We start from the raw sequence: 25234 nt of genomic DNA, 5'->3' as shown, positions 1-25234 counted from the left end.
AAAACCTGCCTGTGGGTCTCTTTTCATATTTTTCTAATGCAGATTCTTTGGTTAATCCAAATAACTATATATTTGCTCATGCATAATCTAGAATTATTTTGCAAATTTTCAGGTTAGATATAAAGGTAGCAGTAAGTTAAACATCAAGCTTCAGATATTATGAAAGAAAGAAATTGTGTTATTTATATGAGGCTCTTTCTGTTGTACATGTAAGACTAGAACTCTCAAAATGTTTTCCACAAACATCTGTTGAATTGTAAAACATTCTCCAGGTGGTCTTCAGTGTGAACTCTTAAGGCCATAGTTATTGAATAATAATTTATTATCTTCTTCCAAAGGATAAAAAAGAATAGGAAGCAACAATAGCACCCCCTATTCATTGTGGAATTCTTAAAGAGATTGAAGTGGGATGATATAAATAGCCTGTGAACTCATTTGCCTTACTGGAAGAGAAGAAAGAAAGAAGGAAGGAAGGAAGGAAGAAGGGAGGGGGGAAAGGAAGAAGGGAGGGAGGGAGGGAAGGAAAAAAGTAGGGAAGAAAGGAAGGTGGGAGGGGAGAAGGAAGGAAGGAAGGAAGGAAGGAAGGAAGGAAGGAAGGAAGGAAGGAAGGAAGAAAGAAAGAAAGAAAGAAAGAAAGAAAGAAAGAAAGAAAGAAAGAAAGAAAGAAAGAAAGAAAGATTTAAATTTTCAAAAGCCAAAACAGAAAGGATGCATCTCAGTCGCCCCACTTGTTTTGTCTCAACTGTAATACACATTAGAGTTGTCTATATTCCCCAATCAGTAAACATTTATTAAATGCCTATTACGTGCCAGGAACTGTATTAAGTACTGGAGATACAAGAAAGGTTAAAAATAAAAACAGTAGGTGCATTACAAGAACTCAGAATATAATAGGAAGAAGTAGAGGGGATTGGGATCCCATAACTCTAAAGAAACCCAAGAGTGACAAAAAAAACCTAAGGCATCCAACATCTGCTATGAAAAGCTTTCCAAAAAGCAGTGAAGCTAATTCTGCATGTGGCTTGTATTCTTTTTCATTATTTGATAGTCACACATATCACATATTATTATCTGATCATGGGTAATAAATTGTTGTTAATAAAAATAAGCTTAACTTATGATTTTCTTTTTGATGACAAGTGATTTATAAACTTTGTCATTTGATTTTAACAACTACCCTCTAAAGTAGGTACCAGCAGTATTAACATCCCCATCTTCCAGATGAGGAAACTAAATGGTCAGAGAAATTTAATGAAATGCTCAGGATCATCTATTTGGCAACCTGGACTCATGACTTCAGTTATAGAGCTCATTTCATGAAACGGTGCTGCCTTTTTCAGTGATTAAAAATTGTATAACAATGAGATCCAATTATATCTTTAAGCAGGAATGTGACAGATATCTTGAAATACTGCAAAACTGTAAATCCAAAAGCTTTGATTTTTGGTCTAATAAAAATCGTTGGTGGCTCTTACATAGAGAACTCGCACATCTCTCAAAAAGAAGAGCTTAGCTCACATGGGAAATATATCCTAACAATTCAAGCTCTAAACTTCGAAGTCAAAGAAAATGCTTATTTAAAAACACACACTATACACATTTTCTTTGTTCTATCTCTTGTTTGTGAATAGGCTTTTGACATCTCTTTCCTTTCTCCAGCTCTTTGTCGAGTTGATCAGGGATAGGGATAGAAATAAGGAGAGAGGTAAGAAACCAGCATTTATAAAGTGCCTATTATATGGTCAGGCACTCTGCTAAAATTCTTTACAAATATTGTCTCAAATTGAATCAAATACCTCACAACAATTCTGGGAAATAGGTTATTGTTATCCCCATTTTTATTGTTTCCATTATTATTATGATGAACCCCATTTTACAGTTAAGGATCTAAGGCAGTTAGAAGCTGTGACTTGCCCAGTGTGACACACAGTTGGTATGTGTCTTAGAATGGATTTGAACTCAGGTCTTTGTGACTTCAGGTGCAGCACTCTAACCCCTGAACCTCCTAGAAGTTGCATGACATCAATACATTTATGAATTATTAGAGCTGAAATTGAACTTAGGAATCACCTGTTTTCACCTTCTTTTTACAGATGAGGAAATGGGGCCTGAAATTGTTACATGGCTTTCCCAACCAAAGTCACAGAGAATTTAATGAAGCCCAGAATAATGTAGAATTAAAATAAAATTTTAAATGACACACTCACCATACTGATGATGATAATAACATTGTACATCTTTTCTTCTACAATTACATGACACAATTGAAATACCTAGAAAGCATCTACTCAGTGGTGAAAAATCTCTGGAATTTGTGACTGATTATATTAGTTTTTCAGATTTGCCTGAGCTTTCTTTATAACCAAGAAATTTTTTCCTCCTTTTAATATATTTTTATGTTTATTTGGATATCTTCCTAGAAAAGAAAAGAAAATTTTTTACCTATCCACACTCCATCCATTAGCAAACCATAGTAGGAATCCACTTATTCCCTAGGGCATTTCTCAAGCTTACTTTCACTTGGCCTGAAAAACCAAGTGTAAATAAATCAGAATCACAAGAAGTTGTTTGGAGATGAGAGATTTAGACAAGACTCAAAAATAACACAAACTATCCTGTCGTTCCAGCACATTAGGATGACCCTTTTTTTTTCTTAACTGGAGTCACCACTAAAATAAGAACAGTACATAAACAATGGGGAAAGAAAACAGGGCATCTTTTTTCTTCCCAAAGATAATTAATTAATGTACTACCTTCATGAGATTATCTTTCCTTTATTGTCTTCTATCATACTTCTTCACTTCCTATAACTCCAGACACTTCTGGAAAGTATTAAAGTCTCAGTATTTGCTCTACTTTAGCTTGCAGTCCATATCAGTTATGGGCCAAAGGGGGAATAGCAATTACTCCAAGAAAAAAAAAGCATCTTTTTTTTCTGCCACTGTTGTCACCATAGCCCTTGAAGTCATACATCTCCAACTGGATCAAAAAAAAAAAAAAATAGAAGGAAAAATAGGCGTTGATAGAAACAAACTTTCCAGATATTCTACAAGAATGTCAGAGGTACTTGAGTATATGCTACCATAAGCACATTTTAAAGCACTTTCCCAACTAAACCAACAAAAGAGGAAATGGGCATCAAAAAAGCATATAAATACATACTCACATAAATCAAAGTCAAGAATTACAGAATTTTAAGAGTTGTAAGGGTCCCCAGTTAACATTAAGTCCAGTCTACCTGAAAAAGAATTCTTTTACCACATGCTTAAGTGATCCCTTTGCCTTACCTTAAAAGCCTCCATTGAGGAGAACCAACTAATTGTGAGAAAGCATTTTCATACAGAGTCATTCTAATTTGTAAGGTTAAGGAAACGCTTAATTCATCTAATATAATGTGTAGGGCAAATCCTGAATCTTATTAAAATTTGGCAAAGGCTCTCTAGTCAATATTTTCTTTTGACTGACCATCTGGATCTGCTAAAGTTGATTACTTTGGATGATACATTTGTCCCATTCATTTTCCTCCGAGAATGTGGGTTTATCCCTTCCATGAGAATTCAGGACGTGATAACTATCATCTTAGAACACATAATTCTCATTTGGATACATAAGCTTTCAAACCACCCTGATATATATGTCATATGGGCAAGCCAGAAGGAAGAACTAGTTCCCATCTAATCTCAGTTTTTTAAAGTGGTAGCTACACAAATGCATGCACCTCTTCAATAAAGAATCTCCAAGAATTGGTGTCCAATGTTATCATTTAACTGAAATGTATTTTTTACCCTTTCTTGTGTGATAGCTAGCTTGACTGTCCCCTTTACATTATTTTAATCTCAAAAACCCAGAGAGAAGAAGACTAGGTTAGAACTAGAGAGATCAGCTAGTTAATACAGTGAAAGGCCTGGAGTCAGTCAGACTGATTTTTGTGAGTTCAAATCCAGCTGAGACCCTTTGTTTCTGTAACACAGAGTAAATTACTTAATCCCATTTGCTGTAGTTTTCTTATTTGTAAAATGAACTGGAGAAGGAAATGACAAATCATTCCAATATCTTTACCAAGAAAACCCCAAAAGGACTCAAGAAGAGTTGGGCATGACTGAAAATGACTAAACAACAAAAAGAAGAAAAATCAGAGTGGGTTCAACAGTCAAGATTCACCTTTGACTTTTGACCAGGATCATAAATGCAGTGCAGATTATTTTTTGACTGTTATAATGGTTTGTAGCTTTATAAAAATGGTGCATTTACAGAGACATTGTCATGAGACCTAATCCTTATATGTTGGACTAGACCACTTACACAGTAGTGCCAAGTGGGATCTCCAATGGTAATTTTCTTTTTCCTGCCCCATTTAAACCAAATTCAAATAAGGTTGCCAAATTTAAAAAGAAGAAGAAAATTGGGTCATTGAAGTATTTATTTTTAATATTCAGAAAAAAAACAAAATAGAATCAGAACAAAAAGCCAGAAAGAATCACAGAGAAGCAGGACAATTTTGTGTAGAATTTATTATAATTTTTTTAAAAACAAACACTATATAACAGAGATTTATAGCTTATAATCAGGCCTCATTTGGTTTTACTACATTTATGAAAATGTTAGTTTTATTTGGTGTTCATTAAATCTAGAACTAAAAAAATTAAAAATCTAAGATTAGAAAATTTTTTAAAATTCAATCATCATTATTCTATGTTCTAATCGTGTTACAAGGCTTGTAATTCTCAAATTTTAGAAGATGTGAAACAAAATTATTTATATCTATTTAATATTGTAGAGTTCATTGAAAAGAGAATTAGATGTAGACTAAGAAGGCTTGGATTCACATCTTTACTTTGTTTGTTAATAACCTGTGTGAACTTGACAGGCCACAACCCCTCACTTATCCTGTGATCATGAGATCTATAATGATGAGAGGATCAAATTAGATGGTCTGAAAGTTCTAGGTCTATCATTTTATAAATATGGAATTCTTTGGACAAGTCACTTTACTGACTGAGCATCTATTTCCTTCTATGCAAAATTTGAAGGCATCGTACTTCATGACCCAAGACCCTTTCTAATTATAAGAACTTTGTAGCATTCATATTCCTGTCTGGTATTGTGGTTACATTGTAGTTTTATATATATATATACACACACACACACATACACACACATATATGTAGTTTTATACATGTATATATGTACTCACATATTATATATGTCTGTACATTATATATATGTGTGTGTGTGTGTGTGTGTGTGTGTATGGAGAGAGAGAGAAAGAGAGTGCTTATATCTTGTACTAAATTTTAAGTTTCCTGAGGGAAAGAATTATGATTTATATGCCTTTGTATTTCTCTAAGTAGTTTACCCAGTCATTCCTTGAAGGAGGGAAAGAGGGCCAAATGATGCATTCATTCACTTCCAAAATGAGACATTTCTTCCCTCAGAGTCACATGTTCAGTGTAGGCTAGACTAGCATATGCCTTGCATATTTGTATATAAAAACATGCAAAATTGTATATTTCAAGGAATTAAATGTATTTTAAATACTTCGTCTTATTAGCTCCTTACCTAGTTATGTAATTGGGAAATAACAAGTAGTGGTAAGCTATTCAAGATGGATGTAACACTGCCATCAAATCTTTTCAGGTAAATCCTAGTAGTAAGTATCAGTTTTTGGAAAAAAATTTAAATTTTAGGCTTCAAAAAGCATGGATGCTATGAAAATGTTGATATATTTAACAGTGAGATTTAAAGAAAGACATATGTAAATCCATTCTATTCACCATTCCTTTTATAGTTTCTACTTTTTTCATCTGGAGAGTGTATTACAGAGATATCCATATTGCTACTACCTCTTTCTTCTTAAACAAAAGATTGTCTTCATAATATGTAGACTTTTTACTTTCCTTACAACCCATAACATCACTAGCTAGAGGGTAAGACACTCACCTATGAAAAGCCCAGTTCCATGTAATAGAGAAAGAGAGTCAATCATGAGAGCCTAAGATAATAGAGCTAGAGGGACCCATAGACCCCCTCTCATCCCACTTTTCTCATTCCCACTTTCCTGTTTTACAAATAAAGAAACCAAGGCTCAGAGAGCTTTAATGACAAGGTCACAGAGGTAGTAGTATCCGAGGTCAGATTTGAACCTGGGTCCTCAATTCCAAATCTAGCTCTCTTTCTACTTGACCAGATCTTAGAGAAGCATTCTTCTAATGTTCTTCCATTTCTAGACAGAGCTCTCCTTCTTCACTTAGCTTATGCCTCTTGTCCATATTCTAAAACCCAAATTGCAAACTAGAGCAAAGCTCATTTGGCTTTTGATGTTGATATAATTTCTTGTTGTGGAGTCATGTACAATTCTTGAGTTGTGTGTGATTCTTCATGACCCTACTTGTTTTTTTCTTGGCAGAGATATTGGAGAGGTTTTGCCATTTGCTTCCCCAGCTCATTTTACAGATGAGGAAACCAAGGCAAACAGGGTCAAGTGCCTTGCTTAGGGTCATATACCTAGGAAGTATCTGAGGCCAGATTTGAACTCAGGAAAATGAGTCTTCTTAACTCTGGGCCTGGCATTGTACCCACTGCAATACCTAGGCTGCACATTCCTAGGCTTACTTACGTAAGATTAAATACCTACCATAGGACAATACCAATCCATTTTTGAAATTTGTTTCCCATTTCTGTCTTAAAAGAAATGAGAGAAAGGAAGTAGCAAAGACAAGCAAGGAGAAAAAATATGGTAAGAAAAGCTATGTGTCATAGTCAGAACTAGAGCTGACAGCAAAGATTTGAGCCTATTGGTTTGTTTTTCCTTTGATACCTCTTCCTACTGAGATCATGAAATACTAATGGATGATTCGAAGTAGAGAAAGATTTTTTTTTTGCTACTGATAACTATTGATTCTGAATACAGTTTGTACCCCTAAAATAAGATACTTTTTACAAGAAAATAATATGGCAGATATATACTGAAAAATAGCAATTATAGTTTCACCCAAGTTTTATGAGATATAAATGGGGGGGAGGGGGATGAAATAAAGCCTACATTCAGACCAAAAGAATATTATAAAACTATTAGAAACAAATCTTTTTTTTTTTCCCATCTAATTAAGTGATCATTTTGCCTGTTAGTCCAAGAAGTTTTGATGGTTGAGCAATAAGGTCTAATAATAACTTTTTTCCTATTGTAATTCATTTGTAGCCTTATGATGTGCATACTGCCTCTCTTGAGGAAGAGGATACCCCTTCCACACTTTCTACTTCATGCCATTCTTTTTACCTCCCCCTGAAAATTTTCCAGAAAGCTTCTACTAAACATCCAAGAGTTATTTCCTCTCTTCTCTTATTATCTCAGACTTTCCAAATGTCATTCTCACTGACAGTACATCACAATAATAGTAGTATAAATAAACAGGGCTTTAAAGAGTTATGATTTCATCAGCATGGGTGCTGCTTCCATCATGGCAGATTGGAACAGGATTATCAAAATCACTGTGGCTAAAAAAAAAAATTCCTCTTTCTGTAGTTGGACTGGTGATGGGCCTTTCTTCCCTTTGCTAGACTAGTCCTCAGGTATAATGCATTCATTTGATCCATACCCAAAACCTCTCTGTCTTGTTAAAAACCTGATAGAGTTTACATTTCAATAGCTTTTAGAAACTCTGGGAAAACTCCATTCTATATTATGGAATTAGAGATGGGCTTTGGTTGTGGAATAATAATACAATTATATAAATAATGGTGTCATTATACTAAAAATGCTATATACCTCTTCATGAATATGCCACATTTCTGGCAGGTAGGTGGTGTCACTGGTAGAGTCAGGAAGACTTGAGTTCAGATTTCACCTCATACACTTAGTACCTGAGTGACTGCCTTGAACATGCTAATTAACCTTTGTTTCTTTTTTTTCTCAACTCTAAAATGGAAATAATAATACATCCCACTTTCCAAGGTTGTTGTGAGAATCAGAGGAGCTGAAATTTGTAAAGCACTTAGCAAGTACCTGTGTGAGTGCTTGATATATGCTTCATTCTTTTCATATATTCACACTGTCAACTATTTGACTATTAAGTTTTAGAACCAATATAAAATATTAAAGGTGAATGGACTTTAAAGTTTATCTAATTCATTCTCCCTCTGATCCTCATTTTACAGTTGAAGAAATTGAAGTCCAGAGGAAGAATGTAGGAATTTTGTGGCAAAAAAAAAAATTAAAATAATTAATTATAAAAATGTAAATAGGAGAAGAGAGATTGACCTTCCATTTGGAACTCTTGTATCCCCAAATCCCCAAGTCTTGTTATAACCTAATGTCATTTAAGAGGCATGTTTGGTGGTGAATCACCAAGTAATATCTTGAATTTATGAAACACATTTTGCACACCAGTAGAAAGGGCTTGCAATGAAATTCAGAAATTGGGAAAGAAATCTGTTTTTTGCCTTGGTACTACTATTAACTTATTTGATGACTTTGTAAGACTTAACTCCTCTTCCTGTCATTTGAATAGAGATAGTAGTGTCTGGAGCAGAGGTGTTAAACAGGCCACAATATTTCCTGAACCAGATTAAAATGTAATTGATAAATATTTAACAAATGAAATAAAATCATAGAAACACAAAAACATTTAAAACTAAGTTGATATGAATTTAGCAGGGATTCTCATGTGTGAATTATTGGCCCCCATTTCTGTGAGTTTGATACCACTTTCTTTGAATTAGAACACTGGTGTAAAGAGTGGAGAAGTCAGGAAAGTCAGATCTCAAGGCTTATCTCTATACATATTGGCCATGTATATGATCCTTGGCAAGCTATCCAACTTTTCAGTGTTTCCAGGCAGTTGCACAGAAAGTATTTTTAGAAATTGAAAGAGTAAGGTCTTTACCAGAAACCATTAAAATAGATAAAATCACAAGTCCAGTGCCCCTCCCTCATCCAAAAACAACAAACATAGCTCAATTAGAGAATGGTAAGAAAAAAAAATGAGTTAAAACAAGTTAATCTCACTTAGATTTTTTGGGAAAAAAATTCTTAAGTTAAAGATATTTTGGATTGTTGCTAAAGCTATGAGTACTTTAAGCTAATGATGTTGATGATTAGCTTTCCTTTGTTTGAGGGACACAAAAATGACATACAAAAACAAACTAAGAGTCAGAAATAGATTCAGGATAGACTACCATTGTCTCTGTAGTTAGACAGAGGGGACCATCCTTACAATTACTTGCCTCTCAAATTTTTAAGCACTTCATTAATGTAGACCATGATTGAAAGTCCATTAGTCTACCTATACCCCTTCCCCAGTTGAGTATCTCTAAGATAATAGACCCCTTTGGAGTTGGGAGGAGCCTTATAAAGTTCAGAGAAATAGGTCCACAGTCGGTGTTAAACCTTTTTAGAGCTGCAGTCAAGTCATTAGCTACATTAAGATTATGAGCTCACGAGGGCCTGCCTCCTGCACTACTGCCCAGACAGCCCTGTAGCCACTTTTCCTGACTCATTACATTCCCTGGCTGGTTTTCTCTTCCTTCTTTTCCCACCTGTCACCTTATAAAACCTTAGTCTATTTCCAGTCTCTTCTAAATTCTCTTATTACCTTGGTATGTAACAGGTTCCAGCTTCCTCTGAGCTACTCTTTACCAACCTCTTAATTGTCCCAGATTAACATAACAACCAGCCTTGGAGAGGAGGCCTGGAGATGGAAGGAGACTGTGATAACTCCCAAACATTCTCTTAAACAATAAGGCAATGTTCCTTAAGAGGCTTGTAGGAAACTCTCCTGAAAGAAGTATTGCTTGTTGAGTCAGGAACACGGAACCAAGCTATTCAGCATCTGGGTGTCATGATCATAAGTGACTGTGAAGTGCAGTTGTTAGCCTATGGGAACCAACTACAGAAACAGCTGAGCTAGGCACTTGTGTGTGTGTGTGTGTGTGTGTGTGTGTGTGTGTGTGTGTTTTTTTTTTTTTTAATGAAAAAATGTCTCTTATATTTTAGTCAAATGGCATGGTTTTTATAGCCTTCTCTCTAGCTGTCTCATCATTGCTCCTTGTTCCAAGATAAGGAATTGAAAAGAGACTATTTGGAGGGTAGGGAATCAAAAAAGCTGCAGGATAGTATATAAATTCATCACTCCCACACCTTCAACTGCCTTCAAGCTCCAATTTTTTTTTTTTTTCTGTTTAGGCTTTCCATCTATAAGATTTAGATGCCATTCTGGCATTAAAGAAATTCTCTAAAGCATATGGATTTGCTATCTTGTATTATTCATGCTAATATTCTTTTCCATTAGTATGTATAATTGAAAGTAAGCTATATCATGAACTCTCACTGTGTGTGCATGTGAATTATCTACTTTGTGGATTTTTTGAAGCAACCTTTTTAATCCCAGGTTGGCTTTCTTCTAAAACCCAACTCATTTATTGACTCTTTTCTTCAACTAAGAAATGTAGACCAATACAAACAATAAGCCAAACATAATTAGTCTGCTATCAAAAACATAAAAATAAAAATCACAAACATGAATGTCTTTTGCCTTTCGGATTACCCATACATCTGCCTTCCTCCATCATGTCAAATATTTGATAGATGACTATATTCAGAGTTTAGATAGTCAATTCTTTGAGCTTTCTCCCCATAATAAATTATGAGTATCCCAGATGTATTGTGTAGTTCTTCATTACAAAGCCGTCTTGTCATTTCTCCCCCTTTAGAAAATTATTCTAGCTCCATTTTCACATTTCTCCATTACTTTGTACTAGTATTTTAAAAAAAGGTCCTCCTTCATTCAAGTCCCTTAATCTGTTTCAGGTAAATTTTTTTGAGGGGTCCAGACCTGTGATTTTCTTTGGCCTAAGAAATGTCATGCAAATGGATACCTGAGACCACATTTGATCTCAGGTCTTCTTTGCTCTAGGCCCAGGTCTGTACCACCTAGTTGCCCTTTGGTTTATTACTCTGGAATAAAAGTAAAACTGTCCCTTTCAAAAACATCTTCCTAGATAGATAAGGATCAAATCTGCAGTATTCCTAACTATCTAGGCAAGTGATGGTGCATATTCAGCAAGCTGAAAAAGCACTAAGGTTAGTAGACCTTTTTAAGTTCTCAAACTCACTGAAATTTTTTTTTAAGTCTTTTCTTAACCCGGTTTCATTTTAGCTAGTACAGTTCAGACTCATAAACAGTGGGCAAAAGGAAAAAAATTTATGTAATTAAAAGATGAAAGATGAAAACATTAAGCAGTAACTAAAGTTAAAAAAAAAATTAAAGAATGTAATTATTTGAATGAGTTCCATTTCAGACAACCACTAAATATCTCAGAAAATCTTAATTAACTTTTTACTTAAAGAAATATTTTATCTTTAAGATTTGTCCTTTTTACAAAGCATCCTCAAAATAGAGAAAACAATAGAATTCAACCAGAGAAATTATTCATTAAGAGTGCCTAGTAATATAGGCTGAATTTAAAAGCAAATGTCTTGCCTTTGCTATTTAGAATAGATAGTGGAATTTTTTAATATAGACATTAATGGAAGACTGAAATATTTAGAAGTGCTTTAATTTATAGACTGGAATATCTACTGTGGATATACTTCCTGAATAATTTTTGTTGGGAAGTATTATGGATTTGATTTGTCTAGTCCCATCTAATAAACATTTAAGTGGTCAATATATGCCAGATCCTGGGCTAAGCACTGAAGTACAACTAATAAAAGCCCCAAAGAAGCTTACATTTAAAAGAGGGAGACAATATACAAAAAGAGTCAGGAAGGGGTGCAGGGAAGTGGTGGAATAGAAAGAGGAGAGGAGGACACCCAGGGTATTTTGTTACATGGAGTTGAAACCAGGCAGAGCAGATGATGTAAAGTGGAATAAGTTGAGAGTCCAATTTTTACCCTCATAACAAGCAGGATTTCCAGCCTTCCAAATGAGGGAGGCCTTGTGACAAAAGCTTGGAGTTAATGGTGTGGTAGTGAATTTAAAAGTGATAAGCTTATCCTGAGAGAGGCTGATTATTCCATAGAATTAAAAGCAAGCTGGGCAGCAGATGCAAAGTACAAGTCATTTAATGTGTCCCCTATCTAAAATAGGACTGAAAACCAAGAAGTAAACAATTCACAGCCCCCTCCCCAAAAGGGGGGCCTCCAAGCATCCAAAGTCCATGCATTAAGGCTTATATGCTTTACAAAAAGAAAGTGCATCAGACCCTTATTTTTAGATACAATTCTAATGTGCTTGGTTATTTGATTTCTAACAATAAAAAAAATCAGAAACATCAAAATGAGAAGAGAAAAAGAAGCTCCTGAAAATAGAAATCCTGACAGCTTTGAAAAGTGACACCTAAAGCTCTGACAGCCCCTTGGCTTATTGGAGAAGAAACTGTTCTCAATCAAGAAGTCCTGGATTCAGGTTTGACTCTTGCCAGATACTGGCTATGTGAGTCTGGACAAATTAAACAATTATTGACAAGTATTTATTAAGTGTCTGCTATGACAGATGCTGAAAATACAAATAAAAAGAATACAACAATCCCTACCACAAAGAGCTCCCATTCTAATGATGACAGACAGCAAAGAGAGACAGGATAAAGAGAGTATAGATATATACAAATACACACACACTTTAGTTGAATACAAGGTAGTTTGGTAGACAGGACTCTGAGCAAGTAAGCAGGAGATCAGGAAGGGTTTCAAACAGACTAGTAGTCTTGGGTCATGACATAAAGGAAAGAGGAATTCTGCTATGGAGGGAAAGAGGAAGTATATTGTCTTAGGCACTCAAGTTTCAGGAAATGTGCATGGGTAGAGAAAGTTCACCATAGAAACTGAAAGCCCAGTTTCAAACTGAACAATACAAGATAGGAAGGGAAGATACAGAGACTCAACCTCTAGAGAACTATAGCTATTTCATATCTGGGCAAACAGCCTTACCTGAGAATTGTATGTCGCCCCTCAAAGTTTTTAGGTTTTTAGACCTGTGTCCATAAAAATGCTAATTTATGTTAAATTATTCTCACTGCCTCTACTAATAAGGTCAAGATGTATATAAAGCATTTTGGAAAAATTTTTGTCAGTACAGTTGAAATAATGTTTTGGTACTTAAAAAGAGGGTTCACATCTATTTCAAAAATGACAGTTATCCAAAGTGACTCATTCAGACAGCCATAGTTTTCCTCTATCGATTTTTACCCTTCCCTTATATTTATAATTTTTGTGGAAGTCCACTGTACAGAAAATATGTCCTCTTAAGAAATCCTGTTTGTTTTTTGTTTGTTTTGTTTTCTAGCCATAAGTCAACCTTTAAAATCTCTCCGCAAAAAAGGGTATCTTGTAGCTTTCAGTTAGAAGAATTATTTGGGTCAAGAAATTATAAACCACTAATAAACTTACCAGAACATGAGCTGACTTCAACAAAAGCTTTTTCTGAATAGGAGGAGAGCAGACCTTGTGAACCAAAGGAAGGCCATAAATAAGCTAGATGTTTTTTTGGGGGGAAGTGGGGTAGAGTCAACATTTTATGTGATGGTTCTTTTCTTTCATTTTCTTCTTCTCCTGCTCTGTCTCGCTCTCTCTTGCTTGCTTTCTGTCTCTTCTCGAATGGACAGGTGAGAAGCCCCACCAATGCAGCATCTGTTGGCGTTCCTTCTCCTTGAAGGATTATCTAATCAAGCACATGGTGACACACACAGGCGTGAGGGCCTACCAGTGCAGTATCTGCAACAAGCGCTTCACCCAGAAGAGCTCCCTCAATGTCCACATGCGGCTCCACCGAGGGGAGAAGTCCTATGAGTGCTATATCTGCAAGAAGAAGTTCTCCCACAAGACCCTGCTAGAGCGCCACGTGGCCCTGCACAGTGCCAGCAATGGCACCCCACCCACTGGCACAGGTCCTGGTGCCAGAGCTGGCCCCACCGGGGTGGTGGCCTGCACGGAGGGGACCACTTACGTCTGCTCCGTCTGCCCAGCTAAGTTTGACCAAATCGAGCACTTCAACGACCACATGAGGATGCATGTGTCTGATGGATAAGTAGTATCTTTCTCTCTTTCTTACGAACAAAACAAAACAAAACAAAACAAAACAAAACAAAACAAAACAAAAAAAAAGCTATGGCACTAGAATTTAAGAAATGTTTTGGTTTCATTTTTACTTTTTTTGTTTTTGTTTTTGTTTTTGTTTTTGTTTCTTTTCATTTTCTACTACATGAAGAACTGTTTTTTGCCTGCTGGTACATTACATTTCCGGAGGCTGGGTGAATAATAGTTTTCCCAATCTCCCTTGGATGGTGGCCTTAAGGCCCGGTAGTGCTTCAGGAGATCCACTGGTTGGATCTCTAGCTACTGGCCTCTAAATACAACCCTTCTTTACAAAAAATTTTTTAAAAAATTAAAAAAAATTTTTTTTCACTTGTGAAGAGCACTACAAAAAAAAAATATATAACAAAATCTAAAAGGCCTACTGTCTTTAAGTACACCGCTTGCAGTGTTTCAGAGGACATTTTCATAATTCTGGCCGTTTGGACTTCACAGTATCCAGTTAAAACTGTGGAATATCACTTCTGGTTTTGAAACCCCAGAAAAAAGGCCCTGCTGGTTTCCACCCACCACATTGTCTGCTTTCACAAAAGGGCTGTGAGGGTGGGAAGGGAGTATGGGTTGGGTGGTGTGTGAATCTTTGCAGTGTGGGAAAGGCTGATTACAGGCTCTCCTCCTGGATTCTACTCCAGTCCACGATCCTTGGCCCTCCTCTCCATCCCCCCCTTTCAGCAGAAGCCAGGAAGACTTGGACAGCCAACAAGCAACAGTGGCTATCGTATTTATTCTGTGTGTCTTCTTCGCTGAGCCAGGGCCTCAGCACAATCAAAAGGGACTTTCATGAAAGGCAGGAATGCAAATAAAACAAAGATATCAGAGGTTTACACCTATGGTTCTAGTACAAGAGAAGGATTATTTCCCACAATCTTTGCAAAAAAAAAAAAAAATGTGTCAGGATATATTCTTGTGGAGGAGGAAAAGGAATTGGAGGGAGGGGGAATAACAGAGTTCTTGAGACTTTTTTAATTCAAAATTTTATAGAGGGGCAAAAAGTGACGTTTACCAGATAGAATGCTGATTTTTTTTTAATATATTTACAACAGTATTTGTGTAAAAAAGAAAACAAAAAAAGTGAAATTGTTAAAAAGTAATTTGGGTTTTTTTTTTTTTCATTTTGGTTTTGCATACACTGCCACTAATCCCTTCTCTTTTATTTCTCATTATAAATATATATCTTTTTTTTTTTTTTTTCGTAAATCAAGACAGTTAGGATTAGATTAACTGCTTCTGGATTGAAAGGAAAAAAGACAACTAAAAATATTTTAAAGACAGTGAGGAAGGATTTTTTTCATCTTTACAAAAAAATTTCTCTTCATTTTTATTATTTTAAGTATTGCCTGGGTTGATGAGGGCCATTCATGGCCAGCCACCCCTGCTGTTATTTGAACTGCTGCTTTGTATGTTGATGTGTAATTCTCCTTTGACTTATAGCAAGATAAAGATGCTCCACTGTTTTGTTTTGTTTTGTTTTCAATTGTTTCATCTAGAATTCTTGTCTTTTCTGGGAAGGGAATTTTATTCTTTCAGAAAGACTTCTCTAAAAGTTCACTGAGATTTTGTCATTCTACAGTTTCTAGTCATTTTTTTCTTTTTTCCTTTATTAGACAGAGATGGTTTGGAGAGTTTGACTATTAGAAATTTTCCTCCATTTTTTTTTTTTTTTTTGGTAGACATCTGGGAGAAGTTCACAGGTTCTCCTATCTCATTTCTTTTCCAGAGATCTCATCCCTATTGAGAAGTAGTTCATGAAAGCATCACTGGACCCTATCCCACCCCAAGAAGCATAAATGCCAAAATGACCTTTCTCCCCTCTACATGTCACTATATCATTTCCCCCTAATCTAGGCTGCCAAACAAACAAAAAGATCACAATCTAAAAGCTGTTATCTTTTCTTAGACCCAGTTCTGGGAGTAATCCAGGAAGACTGGAACTTTCTCCCATCCACTGTGCTGAATGATTTCCATTCAGTTATGGAGCTCCAAGTACCACTCTTTATTTCTTGCAAGGATTTCTCTCCTCTCTGCATATAGAAATCATGTGGTGAGGTTTCCTATTTGTGAATCATTATAATGAAGAAATTTCAATTCAAACATAGCAATCCTTAAACCAAACTGAAACTTTCAAGTGGTTCCATTGCTGGACATGGTAGAGCATCCTTAAGGAAAAGTAGGTCTTTAGGCAAAGCAGAAGCACCAAACCAAATTATGCAGAGACAAAGTTAAAGAGCTTTCATAGAGCCATATAGTTTCAAAACTTTGTGTTTTCATTCAACTTTCCTTCAAGTTTTCACGCCCAAATATTTCATTTACAAAAATTCTGTAAAAATGTCCTGAAAGACAACTCTATAATAACTAAATTAATTTTATTTACACATTTTTAACATTTAGTACCCTGGATGTTTCTCCCAAAGGTGTTTCTTAGAGCAACTGCATTGTGAATGGCATCCGTTCCAACACTGCAGTCTATAAATTCAGTAGGCATTTTGCTTAAGGTATGACTATAGACTTGGGTCCCCATTGTTCATTATAAGACTATAGCTCATACTGACTTCTCAGAGACCACTGACAAAGAACATATAAATTTCACTTTATTTAAACAGTAATAGAAAATTGTCTCAGCGTTTGCAAAGAAGGAAATGTCTCTATTTAATCAATGATGAAAAACGTCATTATAACATATCCTCTCTATATTTTTGCTTACTGCCAAATAGAGGGAATCTAAGTTAAGTAATAAATTATATTTCTGAAATTATATTGATATTTTGAAGAATCATTTAGCTCCTGGGACTAAAAAAAAGATTTGGCAAATTAAGAAAATATAAGACCTAGAAGAGAAGGGACCATGGAATTACTCAGCATAGGCTTTAAACAAAAATATGCAAAAAGTTCTCTTTAAACATTTGTGTGGCATTTGATGATGGCCCATTTAAAACAGAACCTTTACTGAATCACAGTGATGAATATAGAAACCATTCTCTCCTGTAGAGCTGATTTATGAGGTAATTTCAGGCCATGATTTAACCCTTAGCTTCCCAAATTAAAAAAAAAAAAAATCCAGTTGATAAGATTAAAGCAGTTAGTTCAAAATGTCCCTAGAGTTTCTACTCAGTCTTGTAGTCCGAAATAGTCAGTCTTCCCCATCTCTTTAAAAAAAAAATAAATCAGAAGGTGCCCTCAGAATTATCGGTAGAATGATACCCCAGGGGTCATAGCCATTCAGTGAATCAATTAGTAGGTAAGAGGTAGTGTACCATTTTTATATATTTTGCTGATATAGGTTCCTAGTGCATGTTTTCTCCTCCAGAACTTCTCCTATCCTGCAATAATCAGTGCCCTCTTCATGAAAGAGGGGGCATATATTTGAAAAGTAGGGTTTTGGTTTTTGGGAAGATAAAGGATACTTCAGGTACAGTATTTCACTAAACTAATCTTAAATAAGCTGCCTTCCAAATGGATTCATATTATAAAAAACAAAACATTCTATACCCAGTGGAAGAGGATAAAACTATCTGTGGTTACAGATAATCCTGAACTTTTAAAACAAAGTGGAGGAAGGGAGGAATTTCTACATCAAGAGCAAAGAACCTCATGAGGAAATGTTTTTTTAGTTCTTTAATTTTCATTCCAAACAACTAACCCTGTTGCCTTAGTGCTTTGTGTTCATCTATGAATTGTGAAGTACTAGGAGCCTTTTTTTGGTTGTTTTTCCTCAAACAGTAAAATCAAGAACTTAGTCTGGGACTGAATCCCACAGATTAAGGTTCCTTTTGAGCAGGTACCACATTTTCTGTTTTCTCTTCTCTTCTTTTTTTTTTTTTTAAATGATTGAATCTGGCAATAGGTAAATTCACCCAAGAAAAAGAGGATGATAGATGCATTTTATAAAGATTAACATTTCCAAACACTGCAGACAAGGGTAGCCCATCAAAATAACCCTGGATCATTTCCTTTACAAATAATTGCTGATATTTGGGTGAACACAACCCAAATAGTCAAAAATGTTATAGTCCACACATTTAAAGGAGCCTCTTTCACTAAGGAAATCCTTGAAACAGGATTTAATACAAATCTACATATGAAGAAGAATTTATGTACTGAATCTAAAGGCATCTTCGGGAGAATCAAATGCCCCTTGAAATTACCATCGACTCTTTTTTTTTCCATTTATTTAAATTAAATTTGAAACTTTAAGCACTCTAAGTTTTTCCTTCTTCAATATGGCCTCTTAAGTATATATTCTTGTATACAAGCAACTGAAAAACCATCCTTTTTTCTCTCTCTCTCCCCATATAAGCACCATAGCAGCTCCTAGTCCTATAACATTTGGGGCTTGAATGATATGCATAGTTTAAAAGTTACCAATGTTTTATTTCTAATCATCTCTGCTCCTTGAGGGCAAAAATATTGAAAATGTGGTAATGCCATATGTAATCTCCTAGAGGCCCGTAGAGTTTTACGTAGGTACGTACTTTGCACTATAGTCTAACTGGCCTCTCCCACCTATTGTCCTCTGCCCTCCTCATCATCCCATAATCTATGGTCTTCCTTCTCTGAGAGGAAATGAAGCCACCCTACTCTTACAAACTCTTTCATATTACTGAGCAACCATGATTGGTCTAGGTGACCTTTCTTCATAATGTTTCCAGCCCCTGCTTTAAGAAAGAAGGGTGCTCAGCCCAGAATTTCAATCTAGGTAATCTCTGATTGCCCAAGTCTTTCCCTCTACTATTTTAAGATTATAAAACAGATGGAATTCTGCAGAGGAGATACCTTTACCTTATATATCCAGAATAGACAGCAATACAATGATGTTGCACCAGGTTTTTATACAGGAGTCCATTTGGAATGTGATGAGATTAGGAAGACTAAAGAGGCCTACCTTCTGGTGGAGATCTAACATATTAGTGAACTTTTGTAATAGATTTTTTTAAAGATAGAAACAAGTTGTGAAATGGGGTGATGGAAAAGGGATTGAAGATATTTCAAAATGTAGGCATCATCCAGAAATAATTCATCTCTTTATTCTGTAGAGACCAAAAAGAAATAACAACTCTCTACAGGAAGAACTGGAAAGTTTGGTAGAAAACCCTCAAAAAGATCTCTTGGCATTTCCAGATAAGTATATTTTTTATTAGCTGTCTTCTAGCAACCTTACTCACCTGAGAAGAATTGTACTTAAAGGAAGAAGTCCTAAGACACACACATATTAGAATGGAATTATAAAGAGGGCGGTAAAGAAATTCAAAGTAGATCTAATCTCCAAAACTCTGAACTGGTCCCCTGACTTTACCATATTGCAGCGTCAAATCCTACCTGGATAAATATCTCTCTAAAAATATAACCATCTCTCCTTCTCCTTTCTTCATTTCATTTTTTTTAAAGTGTGCGGGGGAGGCTTGTTTTTTCCTGATTGGGGGGTGGGGTAGGGAGTTTTATTTGGTGCAGACTTTCAAAAGCCAGTCTACACCCTGGTGCTTAGGCAACAAAGACAATATAATCCTGGCTGGAAACAGCACTGCCCTAGAGATCAAGACATTTTGAGATTCTCAAGTATAAATGTGCCACTTTTGACTTTGCCTATATCTCCATAAGTAAAAGCTTTAGCAACCTAGCATTCATGCAAACATTATCCATAAAAAATATGATCTACCCAAAGCATGGTTTCTAATCACTAGGTGGTAAAAATGAATGTTTGTTTTTAAGATGTCAGAAGAATTATATTGAATACCATATCCATTTCTAGAAGTCAAATGGCATGTATAACAGTGAGTCCTAGAGCTTGGGTTTTTGTAGTGGATTACTTTGTTTTTGTTCATCTATTATGTTAGCAGAACTATTGCCAATGATTTCACTATGAGGACTATGCTTTCCTGGATGTGAGATCAATTCTTAGTCAGATAGAGGAATAGCCTAGCACTAGACTGAATGAAATAGAATCTATAACCCTACCTAATCAAATGTTCTTCCATTCCAGAGGTTTATATAGCCTCTCTGAGTTGTTATAAAAGATGTCTGTTTTAATTCGCAAGCCCAAGTTGAAATTACTTTAATTAGAATTTCTTCTCAAAAAAAAAAAAAAAAATAATGTAGCATAGGACTGTTGCCTTAAGCCAGAAAGCCCGGTGATAGGGACCTGAAGGTGGAAGTGGAGACAGTTTGGGATGAGGTCAGAGGAGGGAGGTAGCATCTGTTTCTTTTCAACTTTTCATTATTTTAAAATATTATTCTGGAGCATAAAACTGATATGGCAGCCTAGAGGGTAAAGAAATGCAAAGAGGCGAAAAAAAACTGCTGAGGTTACCAAGCCCTCAGGAAGTAATTGTAATCACTCTGGAGGTGCTAGTTTGGGGAAGAGTTCATTTTTCCTGTCAGTGATGATAATGCAGGTTCAAGGTAAAAAAAAAAGTCTGGTGATATGAGTATTGGCTCTTTATAAGAATTGGAGAAGAGTTCATCTGTTTTATGTCAATGAGAATGCAAGTTCAAGGTAGAAAAGTCTGGGAGTTGGTCTAAATATCTCTTTATAAAACAAAAATCAAATAATGCCTCTCAATTGCCAACTTTATTCAATATTTCCTTTAAAAAAAAATAAACCCCAATAAAAAATGCAGAATGTCCCTTGCAGCATATACTTTTGAATATTATGCGTCTCGTTTTTTGGTGCTCCTCAAACTTTAGTTTGAACAGCATGAACTACAGGCCCTATGTAAAATATAAAAAATCCCAGGCTCTGGAATAGGTCAATCCTGATATTAAGTATTCATCTCATTGAGATTGTAAAAGTCCCCAACAAACTTATTTCAGATTTAGACACTTTCTTTTTTCAAAAAATGCTTTACAAAGGCCCTAAATCTGTTGAACACAGAAAAAATGAACTAAGTATTAAAAAACCCATAAAAATTTGAAGCTCTAAAAGACTTTAGAAAGCACCTAGCCAAACCCAGTCTTTTTACAGACAAGAAAACTGGGGCCTTTAAAGGGTCGATGACTTGCCCAGGATCACACAGCTAATTAGTATCAGAACCAGGGCCTATGCCTGGGCCTCCTGACTTCCCAGTTCATATCTCACTCTTCTTACTGGAGTGAAAATTTATTATTGCCCAAGACAGTAATTGTATTTCATATGCAGATCCAAATCAAAAGAAAGATTTCACCCACTCCAATATGTCATAACTGCTATCAAGGAATGTTTATAATTAAGTACCTGGTACATATACCCTACCTTTATATGGTGCTTTTAGTGATAAACTGTATTCCACTTTCCTGTTCCTTAGTAACAACCAAACATATTCTGAAATCTCTAACTATGAGGCAAAGGTCTCACAGATCTAAGAATGCTTTTGCTCATTTGCCTTAGCTAGTAGCAACAGTGCCGTCCAATGTCCCTGATGATGCTTTGTGGTACTTGGAAGAAGCCCAGACCATGGAAAGTATATAGTACAATCCATATGTAACTTGCTCATAAGAAACTTGAATGTTTTTATGTGGAGTGGTTCAATGGCACTTCACTGAAATCATCCATTTCCCCAGGGTCTCTCTCTCTCTCAACACATGTATGCATGTATACACTTGTCATCTGTGTATTTATGTGCACATATTGTAGTGCATTCAGAGGCACAAGCCTAGATGCTACAAAATGGTGGCAATGTACCTTCAGGGGGTGGAGAGCCCTTTCCAGGCTTGCAGAACTGTTCTGCTCACCCCACCCTCCCACACACACACACACACACACACTGTTCACCAGATTGTGAATATTTGTGCTGTGGTCCTTTCCAAGGAAACAATCACCTGTTCTTATGTTGGATTTTGTAAAGCTGTGGGAGATGGGAGAAACAAAGGCAGCTTGTTGGAGCCACAGAAAACCCACAGTAACAGGCTGTTTCCTTCGGGGGAAAGTGGAACAGAAGTATTAAGCTGGCAGACCAGCAAGGAATGAGCAGCCCCAAGGAGCACACCATCTTTGCAGGCATGAAAGGGAGCACTGGGCAGGGAAGACCCATGCCCACGCCACCCTGTGTCTAAAATATGCCCCGTCCCTTTCCCCTGTGAAGTGTGTGTGTGTGTGTGTGTGTGTGTGTGTGTGCGCACACACACACACGTTATGTTCCCAAACTAAAACCTACTGATGTCTCTTGCATCTGTGATGAATTGTAGTAATCCACAAGCTGTGTCTCCTGAAACCAGTGTGGCCTTTGCCAAAGTCTTTCCAGGAGTGAGTCGTTTACTGTGTCTAATAGACCAATGGACTGTCAGGGAGAACAGTTTTGTGATCTCTGAGAGCAGTATATATGGATAGCCCAGGCATTTTTCAGTCTATCAAATAGGATGCCATCCTGCTTTGTTATACTATCCCATCTTGCCTAGTTGACTTTGAAAGCATGGGGCCTGGAAGCAGTAGGTACCAATTTTCTCACTCCTGTGTTCTTCACTTACTAGATAGTTTATTTTTATGACATGTAGATTATTTTTGTTTTATCAAATCCAGAGAGCGTTTTCTTTCCTATTTTTTTTTTTTTTGGCAACTTTTCCCCTTTCTCATTAAATAAGGCTACATATGGTTGCAGCTTTTTGTTGTTGTTAAAATGTATATTGTCTTTCTATATCCAGAAGAAGTCTGTGACTGTAACCATAGGTATTTCTTTTTACTGGAAAAAATATAACAGAGTTTTTTTTTTTTTTTTAATTATTATTAACAGTACTAGTGACTTTGTGGAAGAAGATGAGTTACTATTTAGCTATGCTTACTTAAGTACAGTACACTACGTTGCAGTATTTCTGAAACCTAGAACATACACATTATATATAACAACTCTATATCAAAATATATATATTACAGTATATTCATTTTAATTTTTGAATATGCCTATGTTCATGAGTTGATAGACAAACACATCTTCATATTTATCATTCATCACCAACCTGCTGCAGTTAATTTGGTGCATTTAATAATTGTTACTGGCTCTAGTTTGGTTTTTTTATATTATTATCAGCTTCAGTATTGTCTATACAGATTTTTAGAATTTTTTTTAAGATCAGAATTTTAGCAAAACATAGGAAAGTGAAAACTTTTGGAAACATAGTATTAGGCTAATACCGAAGGGGTTTATGTTCATGAAAGATCCTGTTGAGCTGACCCTCTCAGTTTCTAAAGAACAAAAGAAGTGTGTGTGTGTGTGTGTGTGTGTGTGTGTGTGTGTGTGTGTGTATGTATGTATGTATGTGGGGGTGGGGGTGGGGATGTATTGGGTGTGGGTGTGTTTGTATGTAAAATATCTATATCTCCTCTCTCTTTCATGTCCATTAATTTTCCTTAAAATTTTTCAATCCAGAAACTAGTTATTCATTACATAATCTGACCAATAAAAAAGAGCTATCCCACTAACAGCTGTTTTTAAAAGGCTTCTGTTTTATGAAGTATAAATTCAGTTATTGTCTGGTTGTCCCATTAATATTTGCAAGTATTGACTGTGATAATGGTTCTTTAAAGAGTTATATTTTTAGGTGCACATAGTAATTTTAAGTAACTGTTCTTCAAAATCTCCCCATGAAATAGAACAATAATTTGAAGTTTCAATTTGCTGAAGAAAAACTGAAGCAAGGGGTTTAAATGACTTTTCCAAGTTATAGGTGAGATGAATTTGGGTCCAAAGCTCTAATTAGTCTAGTATAATTTTTTAGTGAATGAAGTCCATAAAATCCATATATCCAATAAAATCAATAAAAGCTCTTGACAGATCTGACCCACGATTTCCTCTTTGCATATGACAAGGGAGATCATCATATATTATAGAATATTAAAACTGAACAGGATCTTCAGAAATCATGTAGTCTAATGACCTGGCCAAACAAAAAGGGTTTACTTAAAGATGCCCCATGATTTGCACCATCAGTAACCAAGTTGAGTGTCTAATAATTTTCATTGTCAGAAAAATCTTGTGGCTATATCAGGTCTCATGTAATGTCATTTAATGTCAAATTCTTGTGCTTTATCTTCAGTAGCAGTCAAACTTAGCTTGGTTTTCATACCTGTTAAATTCCCTCAGCTTCTCTTTCTTTCTGAAAGAATAATCCTAGTTCTTTCCTCTTTTCAGTTTTCAATTTTTCAGTTTCATTTTGTGGCTCTCTTAAAGCTATTTTCATCTTTCTTCATGCCATCTGAATTTTGATGGTTAGAGTGTTAAGTACTTAGGGCAATGGGAGAATTCTATGTGTATCTCTTTTTTTTTTCTTATTGTTACTTCTTAACTTACATCTGCAGTCTTTAGGAATGATTTACTTAGGGGAGAACAAAATCCTAATACTGATGAAGTGTTCAGTCAATCAGTAACCCTAAATGCTTATTTTCTGTACTCCAGTTCATTTTTTGTACCACCTTTAACTTTCATTAAACTAAAACTACTTTGAGGTGAGAAGGTTACAGAAGCAGGTAGGCTTAAAATTGGAGGCTTGGTGAATCTTGTTTTCATTCTGTCTTTAGATTTTAACTTATCAATGTTCTTTTAAGAGTAGGAGGGTCTTGATCACATTTGAAAATGTCAGATGAGCTAACTTAGACCATTCATTCTTTTTCAATCCTCATAGTCAAAAAGGCAAAGAAATTATTTTTTTCTTTAAATAAAATACAAGTTTACTAGATGACGAGATCATTACTAAGAGAGAAAAGTGATTATGTTTAGTATGGTCATAATCATTTTTGCAGATTTCAGCTCCTGCTCTTTTCCCCTAACCAAATGAAACTTTCCATAAATAATAGGTTTCCACAAGTTAAACTCCATGAGGGTAATAGAAGGATTTGTATTCCAAAATGATCTTGATCAGTCTTAAGTCTTTTTCTTGATCAGTCTAAGCTTTTTCTAAACAAGCCATCAGTAATCAAATATATTTTAGGAGGCTACAACGACTCTTTCATGTTACAAAAGATTTATTTTGAACACTGGATCAGCAATTAACTGGCAAACAAAAAAGTTCTTATAGCTTCCCAAAGTGCCTAATTTGCACCTAGATGTGAGCTTCAACACCAACTCAAAAACGGATAGTCATAGTATATAAGAAAATTTGAGTAGTCATGTGATTCACCTCACTCTGATAAATGAACATATTCTGGGCCCTTATTACAGAATTTGATAATCCAAGTTAAGTTTTTACATC

General features: G+C 35.6%; 1 protein-coding gene across 24 annotated transcripts in view; it reads left to right on the top strand.

Moving 5' to 3' along the window:
- ZBTB20 (zinc finger and BTB domain containing 20) overlaps positions 1-14948 on the top strand; it is a 1022251-nt gene extending 1007303 nt beyond the window's left edge. For all 24 annotated transcript variants that reach the window (XM_031963653.1, XM_031963649.1, XM_031963663.1 and 21 more), the window contains one exon: positions 13600-14948. In XM_031963653.1, coding sequence (XP_031819513.1) covers positions 13600-14021 — 422 coding nt within the window. In that variant the 3' untranslated portion in view covers positions 14022-14948. The remainder of the gene's footprint in view (positions 1-13599) is intronic.
- The last annotated feature ends 10286 nt before the right edge of the window (positions 14949-25234 follow it).

This window comes from Sarcophilus harrisii, chromosome 3 (genome assembly GCF_902635505.1).
Source record: "Sarcophilus harrisii chromosome 3, mSarHar1.11, whole genome shotgun sequence".
Taxonomy (NCBI): Eukaryota; Metazoa; Chordata; class Mammalia; order Dasyuromorphia; family Dasyuridae; genus Sarcophilus; species Sarcophilus harrisii.
Note: the sequence above shows the minus strand (reverse complement) of the source record. Positions and strands in the feature narration are given on the sequence as shown.